At 36.2% G+C, this 19,884-nt stretch overlaps 1 protein-coding gene and 1 long non-coding RNA gene across 3 annotated transcripts in view; one reads left to right on the top strand and one right to left on the bottom strand.

Annotated features, from left to right (window-relative positions):
* AGBL3 (AGBL carboxypeptidase 3) overlaps positions 1–19,884 on the bottom strand; it is a 36,591-nt gene that overhangs the window by 1,650 nt on the left and 15,057 nt on the right. The window contains exons 6-16 of the mRNA XM_072400169.1: positions 17,977–18,086; positions 17,337–17,403; positions 17,152–17,223; positions 16,150–16,218; positions 7,498–7,614; positions 5,080–5,133; positions 4,508–4,562; positions 3,772–3,948; positions 3,249–3,294; positions 2,977–3,146; positions 1,261–1,474 (exon numbers count right to left, since the gene is read on the bottom strand). Of these exons, the coding sequence (XP_072256270.1) occupies positions 1,261–1,474; positions 2,977–3,146; positions 3,249–3,294; positions 3,772–3,948; positions 4,508–4,562; positions 5,080–5,133; positions 7,498–7,614; positions 16,150–16,218; positions 17,152–17,223; positions 17,337–17,403; positions 17,977–18,086 (1,151 nt within the window). The remainder of the gene's footprint in view (positions 1–1,260; positions 1,475–2,976; positions 3,147–3,248; positions 3,295–3,771; positions 3,949–4,507; positions 4,563–5,079; positions 5,134–7,497; positions 7,615–16,149; positions 16,219–17,151; positions 17,224–17,336; positions 17,404–17,976; positions 18,087–19,884) is intronic.
* LOC140323257 (uncharacterized) lies at positions 7,516–17,132 on the top strand. 2 transcript variants are annotated; one of them, XR_011919323.1, is made up of 3 exons: positions 7,516–9,475; positions 10,871–10,942; positions 15,529–17,132. It is a non-coding gene; the product is annotated as an uncharacterized lncRNA (long non-coding RNA). The 2 variants fall into 2 exon arrangements; XR_011919322.1 differs by having other exon boundaries at positions 10,871–10,957.

Genomic DNA, 19,884 nt, shown 5'->3' with positions numbered 1-19,884 from the left:
CATTATCTTATTAAAAATAGGTTGAAGCACAAATGGTTGTCCCAGATTTTCTTGCTGTTACCACCCTGCCAGCAGATCATCCCTTTAGCAACCTGCAGCATCCCTGGCCTCCCTTTAGCTGTGCAGTGTTTATCTTAGATGTACTTTTCTTGGCATCCTTAGCACATACACTTAGGATGTACAGATGAAGGTGATCTTATAGTATGTGCTGAAGCCAATGAGCAGATTAGTTCCTGGCTTTAATCCAGTCCTGCTATTGGCTGCTACTACTATTTAAACCTCTCTAGCCCTAGGCACAGGTTGCTGGAACTTTAGCATGTTAAATGTGACCTATTAAACTACACTCTGCCTGGATGCTTTTCTAGATACCTGATCTTGGCCTGACCTTGACCCTGCTTCCTGTCTTCCAGTTGCCATGATCTTGGCGTAGGCCTTGATTCTTACTTGCTGACCTTGGACTGTCTTGACCTTGTTTCTTGTCAGCTGTTTACCCTCACCCTGGCCTGCCGCTTATACTCCTTACTGAGGTGTCAGCCTATCCAGTACCTGATTTCTGGCTGTCCCTACAGGACCTGCTCTGATTCACACACCCCTGGTGAGGAGATGCTGGGGGCTGTGACCTAGTGTTCTCCCTGTATAAAGGTGGTCCAGTGACCACCAGAGTCATTGAATAAATAAATAAAAAGTAAAAAATCAAATATTTAAAGTTAGAAAAATAAAAATAGGGTGAGTGTTTTTGTGTATCTGCTATCTGTAAAGTTTATAAACACTGTTGGCCTGATTTATTAAAGCTCTCCAAGGCTGGAGAGAATACACTTTCATCAGTGAAGCAGTGTGATCCAGAAAACCTGGAATGGATTTATTCAATTCATTTGCTATTAGCAAATGCTTTGAATCCTGGATCAGATCCATCCCAGGTTTGTTGGATCACCCAGCTTCACTGGTGAAAGTGTATTCTCTCCAGCCTTGGAAAACTTTAATAAATCAGGGTCTGTGTCTATTCTTGGACTGAGACAGCTTCTCCTGTTTTTGTATCTACACAACAACTCCAGGCTATGGTTTTAAATGATGGAAATAGCTAGCAAATACAAGTAGTGTGTGGTCCAGGACAGAAGCAGGGCGTACTGCAGACATCAATTTTTTCTGGAGACCGTAGCATTTCCAATGTCTGCAGCTGGTTAATATAGCAACACAATAATAAAAAAATAAGAAGGAAATCCATGAACATAAAATAGGAACTTAAAAAGAGCCGAATCTTACCGAATCTTTGTGACAGGTGTGGGATGCAGAAAATTTCGATCATTTACTCCAGTAAGCTTGACTTCTGTAGAGTTTGTCACAGCTGGAAGAGAGATTTCTCCTTTCTCATGCCTAATACTCACTGTTCCTTCCTTTTCTCTGCAGCCCTCTGAACATATTTCTCGGTTTAACAGCATTGAAGAAGAATCCTTTTGCCTCCACCGCACATCATTTCCTTGAGATTTTACCAAAACAATTTGATTAATGGCAATTACGTAAAGTAACTATAAAACTTTTTTCATCATATGGGTTGGACAGTTTTAGTGTGGATAATCTAAAGGCTCACTCAGAAAAAGTGTAAATTTAGAGATTGAGACAAACTATACAACACTCATAGAGGTGCTTATAATAGTCAGATTTAATAGCCCTGATTTATTAAAGGCTGGAGATGATACAGTTTCATCAGTGAAGCTGGGTGATCCAGTAAACCTGGAAAGGATTTCTTCAAAATAATTTGCTAGCATCCTGGACTAGATCCATTCCAGGTGTTCTGGATTACCTAGCTTCACTGATGAGAGTGTATCCTCTCCAGCCTTGGAGAGATTTATTAAATAGGGCCCAATATATATGATTTCAACTTTCTCTCCAGAAATGAAAAATAAGGTTTTTAATATTTTTTGTAAATCCTTCTCTTGGTGCCCACTGAATCACACAGGAAGTACCTGTGGGTTATACTTCTTCTTACAGACAAGTAAGAAGGCCACTGTCAAAAAAAAAAGAAAAAAGCTATCGTTCAGTAGAGAGCATGATTTTAAACACAAATAAAGTGTTCTTCAATAGGAGAAATACAATTTAGTGCAGAAATATTTCATTCCTTCTATTGGAGATACCAATAGATACCTACATTGATAGCTGGTAGACTTCCACGGCTCTATCTACTATTCTAATAGAAACAAACAAAGACATGAAGTTATATTTCTCTATACTGTTTTTTAACTTCGCTATTTTTTTCACAGGAATGTTTGGTTGCTTTAAGCATTCATCTCCATAACTTGACTGGTTGTACTGTCTCATTGGTCCCCAAGCCTTAATTCCTGGAAGTCACTGGGGTCTATTTATAATGCACTGAAACATTCCCTGGTGGGGAATCAATTACTGTCATTGAAACACATGGACATAGAAGTTTGAAACTGTACGCAGTTGGTAGTAAATAATAGTAGGATATATCAGTGTGGTAAGGGAGAAATAAAAAAGTCATTTGCATTGCCCTAAAATGAGGAATTAAACCTCACATTTAGGATCTGTATTAGAAACAAATCATGCAGATGAATTTATAGAAGGAATAAAGCTAAAGGAGTGGTTTACCTAACAGGGCATTTGTATTTTTGTCTATCCAGTCCTGGTAGAGTCCAGGTTGACAGCTCTACCACACAACACAGCCTTATCTTGCTTACACCATTCCCGGACCATCTTTGATAGGAATGGAAAGTAAAAAGCAACAATTCTCTCAAAAGGCTATGTCTTTTTATTAGCATTTTCTTTGCTCTGCAGCACAACAGGCCTTGTGCGCTGTGCTTCCTTTCACCCGTTTAAACCTTGCTTTGCAGGAAATTGAAAAAGGCTAATCACAAGTTCAGGTATTTCTGCTTCCAATCAAAAAATATTTTATACAATAATGTTTGACTGGAATTCAGGTTTAAAAAGGCTCTACTGTCTTTTGACTTGCAGTTTTCTTACCTGAATTATAGAGATTGCTTAGTACTTCCATATCTCTGTGTACTAGAGGGGGAGCCGATCCGCTCATTCTCACAGCTGGGGGAGACAGACCATGCCTTACAAATGCCCCGGGTAACACAGAGCTCCCAGTTTCCTTTTCCAGGGATTCTCTAACCCAAAGACCTCCAGAACTAAACAAGAAAATAAACAAAAACATATATCATGAAAGCAAATGTGTTTAATCTATGCTAATATAAATTCATCAAGAAATAAATATTCTCCTGTTTTTTTACCTTAATTTTCCACCTTCGCTGTAAAGAGATGACATCGGGACTTTTACTATTAAGAAAACAAAAGTGCAATGTTATAAAAAGTATGTAAGTCACATGGAAAGAACAAATCTGAAGAAAAGAAGTGGAAATGTCCGTACCAACCAGACAGTTTATTAATATTAAATTTTCAGTTGAAGAATGAAATCAATCAGCTGGTTGGTAGTTTAGGCAAACATTCTGTTTCATGTTTCAGCTTTTTTGGAGTGAATGGTAAATGATTAAAGTGTAAGTCAAGTCAAAAACTTTAGGATAAAAGGATAATAATTAGTATTCATGTTTGTTGCCTTCTGCCTATCTGGGGCTCTGGTAAAGAACCTTCTCTCACAGGGTATGTAAGCATTTCTCACTTAATGTAAAATTTAGGAATAAGTTATGGCTAGACATACACCTAATTCTCCAGCAACTACTAAAATCGAAAACATTTGTTTTATCGTCTGGTGTGTCTTTCCCATGTTCTTTCCATACCACGGGCTGTCATACTGACCTGACTTTTGCACTCCATCTCCTGATTCATAGCCATGGCACAAAGTATTTGATAGAGGGGTGTCAGTGACGTCTGAAGGGATGATGAAGAAACAACCTGGCTCCATGACACCATTGAAAGGAAATCTTGAGGGCAAGATGTTTTTAAATATTGGGAGAGGTCTATTCCAGGAGAATCCTGAAAATATATACCAAAAATTTGGGAACAATAAGTCTGCATAATTTCAGAGTTAGAACATTATGCTCATCGTCTGATGAGAATGTTTAAAATGTTGCCAATACAGTAAAAGCTTACGTTTAAAGTTTATTAGTTTGCTTAGAAGCACCCTACTCAAAGACTGAATGTGCATAGATTAGATGATTAACTCTTTCATGGCCAGGGGTAATTAAGGCCTAGATATTCCCTAGGAAAATTTTGTGTAATTATGTGTTGGGTAAGACTAATTTACTTACCTAAATCATTTTTACAACAAGGTTTTATCCAGTACAATACACGGTTTTAATGAAATCTTGAAAAAACACTGAATATACATTTGGCATCATATAATGTTTTAAATGAAGCCTCATTTTGTGAATAAAACTATAGCCAGGATGTAATTACTTTGCCATAGCTGACATAGTAGGTACCCTATTGTTCCAAGTAAACCAGGGATGTATGTGACAGACAAATCTGACAGCTAGGAACCATGTTCATTGTCAAAAAGACCTCATCAATGGTTTGTAAAAGCACTACTCACCTTTTAAACTGCTGGTTAACTCCATCACATTCTGTGTATTGGCATAAGAATGAGACTGGATGCATGTGAAAAGAAAAAACACATTTTAAAACAGAATATATATATATATATAGATGGATATATATATAATGTCACACATAGGATAATGTAAAACAATGAGTTCCAGACAAAAAGGTACATATGCCTCTACACACACAATTAACATTTCTATTTCTTAATGTTCCCTATTGCATAGCAATTATTCGCTTTCTGACGTCAAATGCACTTTGAATAACTTTTTAGTGTGCTCCACATTAATTTCACTGATCCTTTGAAAGTCATTATTGATATCCAGACAATTTTGGTAGTTTATTGTAATTATGAAGTTGGCCTTGCTGATTTCTTTGTTCCTTTTTAACAAATTTAACAAAGGCAATTTTGACAAATTTAACCTAACTCTAACATCTATTTTGTAGTGAGAGTCTTCTCATCTAAAAGACTTCTTGCACATCTTTGCACTGTATAAATCAGATAATTTACTGCATCCTAATCTTTATACTGAAATCTTTAGACATGACAGTGGTATTACTCACCTTTGTGCTAATGACTTCCCCATTGGCATTGAATACCAGGTAGATAACAGACACCTTTGCAGAAACAAAATTAAATAAATTTTGAGGAGCTGCACAGTTGCACAATATGTATACATTAATGATAAGCTGTTTCAGGATTTCTGTGAATTAAAAGGATAGTCCGTCTACTATTATAGTGGGTTGAAAGCCCTGAGCACACAGACAGGATAGGGGTGAAAGTGTTGGGCTTTGGGGATGCAACATCTTTTATTACAAATAAAAGATGTTGCATTAGTAACAGTTAACAGCTTTCTAACACCTGCTGTGACTACTATGAGGGATCACCACCCCCTATCTAGTAGATTTTTTCATATACCGCATATACCGGTATATATATATATATATATATATATATATATATATATATTTATTTATTTATATTTATAGCCTTTAACACCACCTTTAAGACTCCTTTGAGCCTTAAAACTGGAGAAAAGAACCAAACTAGATTAGGAACAACCAGATTTCTTGTTCAACTTTTTTTTCATGACTTCAGGGGTGAAATATGCTTGATTGACAATCACTAATAATGTTGGCAACAACATCTCCAATCTTGAACTGACTTTTTTTCTATTTTTCAGATCCCGCCTCCATTTGTGTTGAAGTAAGATAGAAGTGCGAATAGGTTTGCTTGTACAATAATAATGTTTATCTTTTGGTGGGTGCCTGTGTATCATTGTGTGAGACTGTGAGAAATCCAGTGTGAAGTTATCAGCTATAACAGCAGGCTGAGCATATAAGGTCATATAGGGATAAGGAGCAGGTAATCTGCCTGTTGATGTTTTCTCTTTCCTGAGTGTAAATAATGATGTGTATATAGAAACACTAACATTATTTATATTATATGGCCCAAATATGTGGAGACCCCTCTAAGATGTGGGGCAGTGAAGGTACTGTTAATGAAAACAAGTTAAGCACAAAAAAAAAAAAAAAAAAAAAATTATCAGCTGCTACTGTACTAGGTCATCATGTATATATCAGGAAAATTTCAAATTATGCATGGCAGCACTGTGGGGCAAGGACAGACTCCTGTCTGACAGGCACACAACAGGTTTTAATGAGAAAATCTTCTAGTGGGGACTAATATTTCAAAAACCATTACTATTACATTATTATGATGTACTAAATATTATTTATAAATATATATTTATATATAAAGTTATATATAAACTAAGTATCACATTATTTCAAAAACTATTCAAACTTTGGGAGATTTTCTTTAAATTAGTCTCTGGGACAAAAAAAAACCTTGCAGGGTTTTATCTCTACCCTTTCCAAACCTAGAAAAAAGTTTTAACGATATAAACAATGAAAAGTGACAGCAAAACAAGTCAGGTCTATCACAAGGCAAATTGCTACCGGTTAGTGTTAGTAATAAAATCAGCACTTGTCATGTTTCGCCATCTAGTGTCCAAATACAAGACTTTTAATTTCAGGGATCTGGTCACCTTGCATAAGGTGAAGACAGTAAAATAGATTTGGACTGTGCTGGTTACAGCTTGTTAATCCGAATATCATTTACATATTTTTAAAGTGTATGTTAACCCTAGCAATGACTTTCCACGATTTGCTTCTCCATGGTCTATCAAATATATATTAAAAGTGTTTTTTTATATTATTACACAGTATTTATATAGTGCCATCATATTACACAGCACTGTACAAAGTCCATAGTCATGTCACTAACTGTCCCTCAAAGGAGCTCACAATCTAATGTCCCTACTATAATCATATGTCATTAATGTAGTCTAGGGTCAATGTAGGGGGAAGCCAATTAACCTAACTGCATGTTTTTGGGATGTGGGAGGAACTTGGAGTACCTGGAGGAAACCCATGCAGATACAGGGAGAACCTGCAAACTCCATGCAGATAGTGTCCTAGCTGGGATTTGAAGCTAGGACCTAGCATTGCAAAAACCAGTGTGCTAACCCGTGAGCCACCGTCCTGTTTAAGTACAGTTCAAAGAAATACCTGTTGATCATTCTAGAAATCTAAAGAACTGGTTCCTTTATTTAGTAGACTGACAATGCTCCAACGTAAACTAAAAGTAGTATTTTCAGCCATGCCCAGATCACCTTCATGGACTACACAACACCTTTCTCACTGTAAGAAAATAAAGGGAGGTGTTCTGTACTCCTAAAATACTTGGTGAAAGCAATGTTTCACTATGGATAAAGTGCAGTTAGTGAGAATCATCATCCTAGAACAACAAGAGTGTTACTGGAAGGAGATCAAGTAAAAATACAGGGACAAAAAGCTTAAAACATAACTTGCATTATATAAGATTTTTGTTCTGGAATTAAGATACATTTTAACACTTGTGTTATAAATGTGGTAAATGCCACACAGTGCAGTATAAACAACATGTAATTGACATACTTTCTTTGCATCCAGATCTTGAAGCAGTGGCTTCCTTTGCTTTTTAGACAAGGTGGTTTTATTTCGTTTAGATGCTTTTCCAGTGTTCTTTGGCTTCTCTAACAAATTCTGTTTTACCTGACAAAACAAAGATAAAAAAACGATCAGCTTACACATCTTTGTCCCGTTTATCATACATAAACAGGTCTGCTAAATTTCAACTCCTGGTACATACATTTTTATCTAAATATATTTAGGGGGGCAACAGATTTTCCCACAGGCTATCTTGTAGGAGACTACAGGGTGGGAGGATACAAGAGCAGTCACCCTGCACAAGGAAAGAGAGCAGAAGTGATGTCTTGTGAGCTCTTTTATTGATCTCTTTATTACAGGAAATTACGGCAAAGAGGTGAACTGTTGTTTTGGTCTGGATTACTGCACTCTGAAATAAATACAGCAAGAACAGGAAGATTACACATGGCTTTTGAACTTAGATAATATTTATTCAGCCGAGTTCAGTTAGATTGCTGCCACACCGTCCTTTTCTTTGTCTGATTTCCCTGCATACCTATAATATTGTGGATTTTGGTTTATATTCATTTGTGGTTGTTCTTCTCTTCACTTTTAACTCTAATATTACCCTATTTGCTCTCCACATCATAACCAAAGGCACCTCTACAAAGAAAATGGTTAATATTGATTCTTTCTAGACAACCAATCACTATTATTTTAACAAAAAATGCTAACTAAAATATCTTCAGCATTCAGAATTCATCTGGATATATTGGATATCTGGTTCTCAGCTGTGGTCTGTAATCCTTCTTTTGTCTCAACACACTTTTGTGTCCTGTAATGACATAGGGTTGCAGAAGGAACTCATACAATGCAGTGGGGGGGGCCTGGTATAGAACACACCCAGAAGTGTAGGGTATGATGAAGATATTTCATCCAGTGTAGCTCACAGAGGCTTTGCAGGTTGGGACATTGACTTTTTTGTCACATGAATGCCTTCAATGTGGATATTGAAAAAAGTACCTTATTGCATGAACATAGTCAATTCCATTGATTGCACTGCAGAAAGTACCGTACATTGGTGCTATATAGATTGTGGGTAAAATTTCTACATACAGCGATGTATCTGTTTTCAGTCTTCCCAGTCTTTCCGTCTTTCCTTATCCCAACCAACAATTTACTAGATGGCCAATGATTTACCCGTTTTTTAGATGCCCCGTTCTGAGGCCGTCCTGATACCAGGCTTGGTGTGGCTACAACCCCCACGCATTTATTTGGCGGGCTTTACCTCTCTGACAACCTCCTGCTGTTGGCAGACGCCTTTTGATCATTTCCCCACACACTCCAAGGTAAGAGCAACTCTACCTGTAGTGCATACACCTCGACCTTGCTTGTAATCTCTATAGCTGCAACAAGCTGTAACCTCCACAAACACTCTTTTCCGAATTTCTCCCCTTGTACTCCAGCTAGTCTGAAATGCTCTATTCTGGGACACCATTTTCTCCCACCTGAACTTCTTTTTGGATGATACAGCTCCAAACTTACCCTATAATCTCCTACCAGCCACTATTACCATTTTCATTATACAGGACGGTAAATATTCTCTACATTTTTAGCTGGTTAGAAATTGATATATCTACATAAAAAAGTTCCTATGCTTACCCCACTTTACCTATCTCACTGTAGATCTGTGGGATACCTTATATCTATTTTTTGACTAGCTCTCTCTGAGCAACTAAAGGAACCCCACCAGATTATCTTTCTGGGTAAGCACCTCTATACATTATATATCTGAGTAAGTCCTAATTTATTTACCAATATTATTCATATTTGTTTTTTGATTCATAACACTATATATCTCACCTAGGGACTACTCCCCAATGATGAATGAGCAAACCCTACACTATTCTTGTCAAGAACCCTAACACCCTTACTATGCTCTTTAAACTGAGAACAATGGGCCATGATATGACTGCTTAGTATTACGGTAATTATGTATATGCTTCTTTAAAACACTATGTAATGTATTTTCTACTATATATGTAACGATTATAATGTATTGTACATACTATACCAGAAAATACTGAATATACTAGAATACTACCACCCTAATAGCAGCCCTGACGAAACCTATTCGGTGAAAAGCGTCCGGTTATATGCGACCCATTGGGTCCAACGTATTGATCGTCAATTACTATAGGGCGGAAGTCGGTTATATGTATAGCATAGCCATCCCACTCCTGTGAATGTTAACAGGATCAGGGATTGAACACGTTTTGTTTTGACTGTATATTGTAAAGATCTATGAATTTTTTTATGTATAAACACATAATTAATGATTTGTGATGAAAACCTGACCCTGAAAACTTCTTTCTTTCTATTCCACAATTCTCATATGTAACTTACATTAGGTGGCTCAAAACAAAGGTACCGAGAAGTCAGGCTAAAGCAAAGTCTTTGCCGTTCTTTAGATGCTTATGTGATGTTACAGTATGTCACCACCCTGGGTTTTAAAGCTTATTCCTGCACTAAACTATTCGCAATTCCTCTGTAACAGCAACAAAAAACGAGTTCTAAATTACATTAGAGTTTTTTGCAATCAATCATCAATAAACAGCAGGAAAAATTAAATCTTTAACAAATGAATTCAAACATAGCTAACACATGTATTTGTTCCTCACCTTCCATGTATTATCCTCCTTACCCAGCTAGCAAGCATTAAAATAAAAAATGCGATTAGATTCTTTGCAAGTCTGCATCAAACAATGTTACAGCCCTAATAGAAGTGAAATATCTCAGTACTTTACACAATACAACAAAATAGTCCAATATTATTTCATAGTGGAGGTGTAAATAAATATGAAGATCAATGAAGAATACGGAAAGACACATCAATTTCGCTGGTTTCTAGATTTGACATCCCCCTAGTTATTCTGATTTAACAACTTCTCCAGAAAGAAGTATTGGGACAATCCAAGCAATAGGAATGACAGAACTCGGGCTGTTCATCAGGTCAAGTGAAGAATATTAATTCACGCTTATAACATAAAACAGTCTGTATAATTCATAACATTGTCACATCAGCAAGTGGGGCTGATGCATTGAATTATTTATTAGATCATTTCATGTATGTGATCTATAGGTTTAGCAAGTACAACAGGCATTACACGTATGTGTGTGCATAATGACATTGCTAGTTACGTGGCTTCATATGTTTTAATTCAGACCTGGAACCAGCCGGGAGCTAAAATTCTTCATCGTTAGTTTGTTTTGGGCTAGTGACACATTCCAGTATCTGCATTAAGGCTTTAAAGTGACAGCAATGTAAAATGTGTTTTAGTAAAACAGGTCAGCAATGGCAGCCTTTATATTTCTTTTACAGATGCTGATGGCCAACTCTGGAATGTATAGCACTGACCTGGAGATGACTACTTGTAATCTGAGTGCTAATACTGTACGTAACCAGCAGGTGAAGGTGTTTAAATTGTTTTTAAATACTCTATGCCAGTGTGTTCCTGTCTTCAGTGGTGCAGTAATGTGTTTAAATCACAAGATGATCTGTACAGAATTAGTTTTGGACAAAAATGTGTAAAAATAGATTAAGCAAACATCATGCACCTAAAAAATTTAAAAATAAAAAAAAATAATTCTAAATTAAAACAATCACAGAACACATAATGTAACAAAACAAAAAAGATCTGAATAATAACAAGGAGCAGAAGTCTTGTTTCTACAGTGCATCATGTAGGTGTAATTAGTTTGTAAAACTTCCTACTTACAGGTTAAAGGCAAATTGCCAGCAAATAAAAAAAAAATATATAAAATAATAAACTGTCCTAACTTCCTAATGTTGTTTGGGTTCTCCTTGCCATGCCATGGTATCTAGTAATAAAATGTTAGAATAATTATGCGGGTCAAACTGCTTCCACATGCCTGGTTTCTTCCTATAGTTTACCCTGCTGTCATTTCTTCCTCAACTAAACTTCACTCACATTCCTGACCATCCATGTGATCTTAAAGCAAACCTAACTCATCCCATTGTAGAAGTACAAAAGAATCAGCATGGACACTTGGTCTTTGGCTATGCAATCCTATAAGCAGAAAGCTGTGATGCTCTGCCACCTTTCAGCTCCTATGCAATGGGTTCTGCTGTAGCTGTTCTGTGAAAACCAACCTGACAGACAAAACCCCCCATACCCATCCTCCACATATGTACTTTGGGCATCCACAGCCTTATTGCTTCTCAAGTTTGAAAGTTGCTAACAACTGCCTACCTGAAACACATCACAGGACCTGGTGTTTTAGAAAGGCTCTGACCCAGTCATTTTGCCTTCACAAGCTTTTATCATAATAAGTAATGTTAGAAAACGTGTAAGTACTGATAATATGTTTCCTGGACAAACTTTTTTTAGTCTGCTTAGGATGTTCAGTGTAAAAAGTTTGCTAATTTGAAATTTAGTTACATAACATCTGAACCAAGACTTGTGTATCCCAGTCACTCAGTTACAAGCAAAAGACGTACAGCAGATCAAATCTAATATTTGAAACTAGAGCTCAGAGGTTGCACTGTGAATCATTCCCAATGGGACTGGGGTTAGAAGCAGACTTCATCTTTATTTCCTTAGGCAAGGAACATTCAGCTTAATTATACGTCTTATTTTTCTGTCTCATTAAGTATTCCTCTGCAAGAGTTCTACAACCACAATCCTTGAAGGAATTGTATTAGAGAAAGTTATGAATTTTGTACAAGATGCTCAGAATGGCTGTTTATAGACCTGGTGAGCTGCATAATGATTCGACTTTTGCACTTCCAAGCAGCTCGAAAGCTCTGTTGAGCAGGGCCTTCTAACCTCTTATCTTTATTTGGTCTTTGTAATAGCCGAAACAGACCTGTCGGGAAAATGAACATTTTATATCTAACTATAAGGGTCAGTAATTGTCAATGCCGAGTTCTTGGCGTGGGATTGGCAGCTTTTGATGCCAATGTTTTAGAAGATAAAATAAGAATGCTAAAAGGCTCATTTTAAAGCTGAAGTCCTGGAGCAAAATGTTCATTTAAATATATTCCTCAGTAGCCACAAAGATATGAATTCACTTTGTGTTCACCTAATGCCTCTCAAACTCAGTTATCACCTTGTAAAAGTGAAAACAACATGGCTCTCATGTTTAGACAATATTTGCTTATCCCAGAGTTTATTTTGTTACAGACCTTTGCAGATGCATATAGTTGCCTTTTTTGTTACCAAACCACCATATGTAGCTGCAGGAACCAAAGGAATGCATTGTAAGTAATGTTGTTTAAACAAGGCTAAGGAAGCCCATTTGCAACAATACAGTTAGATGGAGTGAGACACATCCTTCTTTGTGTCTGGAAGTACTAGATATTTCCTCATTTCACTAAACACAGCAATGGAGGAGTAAAGAAAGGGTATAAGCTAGGGATGGGGAGAGGAGACTTTGCTTAAACTTTTGCCTACCTCTACAGTTACCACTAAAAATATAGGGTTTTCAATAAAGTAAGGTGTTAGGGCTCAAGGTTTACGTCCCAGGGGCAGATTTTACCCATGATTGTTAGGACAGAGGTTAGGCACATCTAGAAGCACTGTAAAACTTTTTAAAGTAAATTTAAATCCCCCAATAATTTTCAAATCTTCTCTGTGCACATAGACAACCTCCTGATTGGATGAGGCTTAGTTCCAAATATTAGATGAAAAATATATTGTTTAACTTTTTATTCAGAGCAGATGGGACTTTATTTATCAAAGTATCATAAAGAACTGTCTGTGTTGTTCATAACAAGTCTATCAAGAAAGAACACCATTGGACCATAATGCAAAATGTGAATTACTAATTTTTAATTACTTATCCTCATTATTAATGGACCTAAAGCCCATTGAAAATCTTCGGAACAAGAAGGGTAGTCCACCAATGATCCGCATTCATTTTGACTAACTGTTCTGTAAAGAAGATTGAGCACATATTGCACATTCTAGATATGCAAAGTTGGAAGAGAAGTATCCCAAAAGACTCAAGGCTGTAGTAAAAGGTGGTTTCACAAAGTATTGACACGGGGGCGATCCTTTATCTTTCTCAGTGATTCTGTTTTATATCTAACCTGGTGCTTATATATCTCTCACGTGGATGGTATAAATTGCATTGAATAATTCAGTTGGAAGTTTTGTGTGTGTCCTAATTTCACATAGCAAAGGAAGAAAATGTAAATATTTTGAAGAAAGTGATTACTTTCTATACCCACTGCCCTTCAAGAACAGCAAACAGGCAAGTATTCTTAAATTAGAGATGGGGTCTGACCACTTTCTATGTCACTGTGTCCTTTCACAGGGTGGTCCTAGATAGGTTTGAAGATACACAACTATAAGGGTAGAAGAACCAGAAGAAAAAATCACCAATCTGCCAATATGTGTAACTAGGAGCGCTAATAGTCCAAACACAGACAGGCGTTTAGAAATTTTGACAAATAAAGACAGCTAGCAAGGGTCATTGACAGATAATCCCAAAGCTGGAGGCAGTGGGAATATCCTTGTCAGCCAGCATATTGTTCACACCTTTCACACTGTAAATTTACACTTAGGTAGCTGTAATTCCTCTGGTTTTCCAAGGTGAAATGTGGAAGACCTGTTCCTGTGACAGGTTTGGATGATGATGTTTTTTCTCCCTTGGTATGAAATGGTAGTAAAGACAAATGTACATACACAATTAAAAACAAGTCTAAAAATTGTTGAACTACAAAATTAAAAATACTAATTATTAACTGAGCAGCATTTGATTACTAAACAGATAAAACAATTGGCCACCTACTGGGTAAACAGCAATTGTTCCCTTTGGAAGATTTAATCATTATAACATTTTAGGGTTGGTTTACTAAAATAATTTAGGCTGTGTACTTAGCAAAATGAAATATGAATCTGCAAGGCGAAACTCTGCTGACCTCAGTCATCAAATCATGTGCAAGCAAAAATCATGTTTTCAACAACTTCTTGAATGTGATTGGGTATTCTTTGTAAAGTAAATGCTCACCACATTCATAAAGCAAAATAAAATTTCACATGCAGAAAGATATTTCACTTAGCTAAGTGAACAGCCTAATTTTCTTTACCAAAAAAACAATTATCCCCAAAGCCTAAAATAATATCAGCAGCTATATTTACTAAATGTAAGCACACCAACTGTTTATCTGATGATCAAATAAGAATGAGAGTAATCTCTTCTGCCTAGTACACAGAAGCTGATTTCACAGAGATAGGATTTCCAATGTACCTAAATGATTAGACCTACAAAGTGAATTTAACCAATTTTTCGGCAAACAACTTTTCAGTCCTTGGTTAGACTTTGAGCGATCAGACATCAATGTTGTTGGCAGGCTTTTGGATTCACACCATGAGCATTGTGTTTAGTGCATGTTGATGTGATGACATTTAGTCATTATACTGATCTCTGAGCTCCACATGCATCTTTTCAATTATTGTTCAGTTAAGGTTTAAATAAACTTTAATATCATATACTCACATATTCCCCAATCAATTGTGTACAACCTAAAATAATATTATTTGTGTAGTTTACAACAAAGGCAGACATTTGCCCTATTTGCTGAAAGTGTAAAGTCAAACATTTCTATTTAATTAAAAATGCAACATGTAAAAAGTAAGGAAGGGTTAAGACCTACTGCCAAGTGTCAGCACTGAGGAGATTCACCCCCTCTATTAGCCTTGGAAATCTTAGGAATGAAAATAATAGAAAATCCTACATTTTAGAATTGCCATTAAAGCATGAGGTAGGAATAAATACTACAATTTGTTTTTGAGAGATAGAAATTCTTCTCATTTTGGGGAGATTTTCTCTCACTGCCAGTTGTGTCTCCAAAATAGGACATGAAGGATATCTCCTCAGCAGGACACATAGAAAAAAAAATGTTGAGAGTTTTATCTTTCCTTATTTCTGCCTTACTGCAAGGGTAACTGTAGTTTTGGCTAGAGCATGAAAAATAGGATAATATACTTTGTTTGTTCTTCCTTTCTACAGGCTTTCTCCTCTTTATGTGAGTGCTCTCCAACATCATCCTACACCTACACAACAAATATACAGGAAAACAGAGGGACCCCCTCTCAGAACCCCTCAACCCAGAACACTGGACAGCAGAGATAAATGATATAGAAGCTATTGGTATTTATCTTTTTTCTTCATCCCCTGGACAAAACAAGCAATCAACCCCTACAGTGGGACGAGGGTCCATTGGGAGCACATTTTTCTTTTTTTCCTGGAGTTTAGCTATAATGAATGATTGCTACTCTTAGATTGAGATTTTAGTTCCGTAACCAAGCTATCAAAAATTGCTATTGTAGCTCTGTCCTTATTCACAAAGTTTTTATGTGCTATAAATACTTGAAAGAACAGCAGCTTCATGTTTGTACTATATAAAGATGTACTTCACAAAAAAACAAAAACAAAAAAAAACAAATAAAGTAAAAAGCTTTTGAAAGAAAACAACATAATCAAACAAAATCTATTTGGTACCCAAAACAGGCACTAATGCATGCAACTAGTACCCAAATAATTCAAAAAATGCCTATTCAGAGTGATAACCTTGTAAAAGAGCAATCAGTTATATAATGGATAATAGATTTGCAGGTCAATTGATCTTACAGTGGCAGTCTGCCCTGGCTGATCTGCAGCATCTGTTTTTTCTTTCCCTTTTGTGCTTTCATTGTCATTCTGTAAAACAAATATCCATTCATTTCTGAATCATTTTAAAAACAATGTTAAGTACAACCATTAGTCATTTAGCCTCTTAAAATTTGGTATTGGGACATAAAGTACTTTATTTGTAATAAAAGGAAGTGCTGTCAAAATAATTCACTCTTTAGGTTTGTTCCAGAGATAAATAAATAAAAAAAAATGATTAAAGATATTCAGTGACCTCATGGGTGCACCAATGAAGTAAAGGGTGGCATAGATTTACCAGGTTCTGGAAATAGTCCTTGGGGATTCTATTCTATGTTGTTTGGTCAGTTTTGGCTTTTATCTCATTCAAAAGATAACTTCCTGAACAGTCATTCTAATACAAAAAAATCACTGCCAAAAACAATGCATTATTCTTGGGGCATTAATTACTGAAAAAAGGGGTGAGCTATGACCATAAAGGGCTAAAAAGTGGTCAGCAACATAATACACAACCCTTCATCTCCAGGAGAGGGTAGTTTTTGGTCCCTGCATCTCCCTGATACTTCTCTGATAACCACAGTAACCCAAACACTAATCATTTCTGTAAACAGCTTACCAGTCATTCATTTGGTAGGTAAAGTATATATTTTAGGCTTAGAACATTTTTAGCATGTGATGGAAAAATCTGTTTTTTATTTTTGCCAGTGTCCCCTTCACTTTTTCATGAACTGAAACTGACTCTTTAAAAACAGTAGATCCATTTATTGACCTCTTTAAATATAGTGGAGAAGTAAGTAAAGCCATTTTAGAAAAGGAAGCAAGTTTTTACTAGGAGAAAATTAGGCAGGACTACTAGTTGAAAATATGTGACACTACATCTAAATGTTGGTAAACTGACATATATTACATTTTTGTTTTTGGGTTCTACTTTTAACTGTTTTTTGCATAATACTAAATTGTGCCATCCTAATTTAATGGTTTTACCGGTGGTTCAAATTGCTTCCTTTGGGAATTCCTTTCTCTCTTTGATTTCAACATCTTCTTTTTTGGCTTCACCTGTATAAAGAGAAACAAAGGAAAGCATGGAAGAAGTACTGGAGATTTGAACCTAAAGTGCTGGCCACATGAAAGAGATGTGTTCATCATAAACTCAGCAGTGTTCAACATACCTTACACACCATTTCCATCAGATGGGCAGGAGGACCATTAGAGTCAGAGCTGTCCGAACCTCCAGTGCTGAAACCCAGAAAAGGTAAATTAGTTAGAATGCAGCACTATTCTAAGGGTCATGCTGGGTGCAAAATTTTGTACACTGAGAATGAATGGAGCTAGAACAAATACACTGTGTTGGCATTAATAAATGAACCTAATAAATTCATAAAATGTATGAATTGCTATTATAAAGCCATCCTTAACCTCAGATTTGGATTTAAGATACAAATTCATAAAAATGGGAAATCAGATAATTCAGATAAACAAAATGAGATAATAAAATAATATTAATAGAATTCAATAAATAACTAAACTGCATTAACAATCAATCATTTCAAAAGGTGTATAATTCCCTCAAGCTACTACTAAATGATGCAAGCACTCGGCACAATCTAGACAAACATATCTGACCATCATCATGGGTGGTCAAAGTGGATCAAGTGCAACCTAGATAGAACAATTGTAGATAGCCCCAGCTTCCTATATGTAGAACTTTGTTTTGTACATGTCTTGTCTTTCCAATCAGCAAACCTTTTATCAATTCTGTGGCAGCAAAGTTAATAATATTTGGCAGTTATTTGAAAAGAGAACACTCACCTTGAGTCCAGATCGGAAAGATCATCCAGAAAGGCTTCAGAGTCCGTGCTCAGCTGGTGATTAACTTTCTGTTTCACCACATCTTCTAGTTCTTTTAGACACATGGTGTACTATGAACAGATCAATCATTATTATTGGCAACATTTTATATCAGCTTTATCATTTAACTCTAAATTAACAGTTTCTATATTTCAATATCTTTATTAAGTTTTTAATTTTCAAACAATCAAAAAAACAATACATACGATTTCTTTATATAGCTAAAAAACGATTCATTCTACTGAACATTTGACAGAATATTGACTTCATACAACTAATCTCATAATGTCTGATAGATATACCATTACATTAATTTTATGTTACAGTATCCATTTTCAATGCATTATTAAACTCCAAGAAAAAAAAAAAATCGGAGGAGAATCAATCTATTGAGTGGGGGAATCTTACCTACATGAATGCCCTGATTTATTAAAGTTCTCCAAGCCTGGAGAGAATACACTTTCATCAGTAAAGCTGGGTAATCCAGCAAACCTGGAATGGATTCCCTAAAAGTCATTAGCTATTTGTTAGCAAATGTTTACAATCTTGGACCAGATCTTTTCCAGGTATACTGGATCACCCAGCTTCACTGATAGAAGTGTGTTCTCTCCACCCTTGGAGAACTTTAAAAAATCAGGGCCAAAGTGTCTAATCTGTGTTATATCTAATTCTACAATTCTAATTACATAAAAATAAAAATAAAATAATAAATAAATAAAACAATACATTACAAAAAATAGTGAGTATCTTTAACTATAATTACAATCTCGTCTACTATAAGAATAAATTACTAGTAAAATAAAGTGACAGGGTGGAAGAAAAAAGTGGCAGATGAGGGAGAAAACTCCCACTGCGGAAATCTGGTGCGTGTTAATTTTGAATTCCTCCCTTTGGGATGTCTTCCAACACTTACAGTCTATTTCAGTTCTGTACATGATTATGCATGAATCGAGTATACATACACACAAGACACAAAAAAAAGGAGGGGGAATCCACAGATCACAATATAAAAGGAGGGTCATTTAGAATATGAATTTCATGGGAAAAAGACTAAGAATAGTACTAATTACAGTTGTAGCAGCCTTCGATCAAGGTCAGGGGTGTCATGGTGGTTTAACCAAGGGGACCATATCTTATAAAACATAGGTATGGTATCATTACCCATAGCTGTCATCTTTTCCACTACCATAGTATCTGGCATATGAGATAAACCTGCGGAAAAGGATGGAGTGGGTTTTCTCCAGGTTGCCGCTATAGTTTGACGGGTGGCTAAAAATATAAATGTAATACATTTACTCTGTTGCTTTGACCAAGTTTTATTGGGCCTATGCAAAATTGCTTCCCATGGGTTTTGTCTGAAAGATAAATTCAGAACTGACCTGATGTGATTAAAAACCGTGACCCATAGATTCTGAACTTTTGGACAGTCCCACCAAATAGGATAATAAGTACCTGAGGCTTTGCAACCTATAAAACATTGTGCCGCTTCATTAGGTGCATATTTAGCTTTACTATCCCGAGTCAAATACCATCTAAATAGTATCTTGTATTTACACAACCCCCTCAGCCTCAGTTAAATTGCCTCATGCCTCCTCCAAGGTATTCCCCATTAGAAATGGAACGAGACAGGGTTGTCCATTGTCACCCCTGCTTTTTGCTCTGTGTATAGAGCCACTAGCAGCCAATATTCGCTCCAATCCCAATATAAAAGGGATCACTGTACATGGGAAATCCTATAAGCTGTCTCTATATGCTGATGACATTCTTCTGACTCTTTCACAACCAACTGTTTCCCTCCCTAATTTATGGAAGGCCCTGGAGGAATATGGGGCAGTTTCAGGTTTCAAAATTAACTGTTCTAAGACGGAG

The sequence above is a fragment of the Pyxicephalus adspersus genome, chromosome 2 (genome assembly GCF_032062135.1).
Source record: "Pyxicephalus adspersus chromosome 2, UCB_Pads_2.0, whole genome shotgun sequence".
NCBI lineage: Eukaryota > Metazoa > Chordata > Amphibia > Anura > Pyxicephalidae > Pyxicephalus > Pyxicephalus adspersus.
This window is presented reverse-complemented; position numbering and strand designations above follow the sequence as displayed.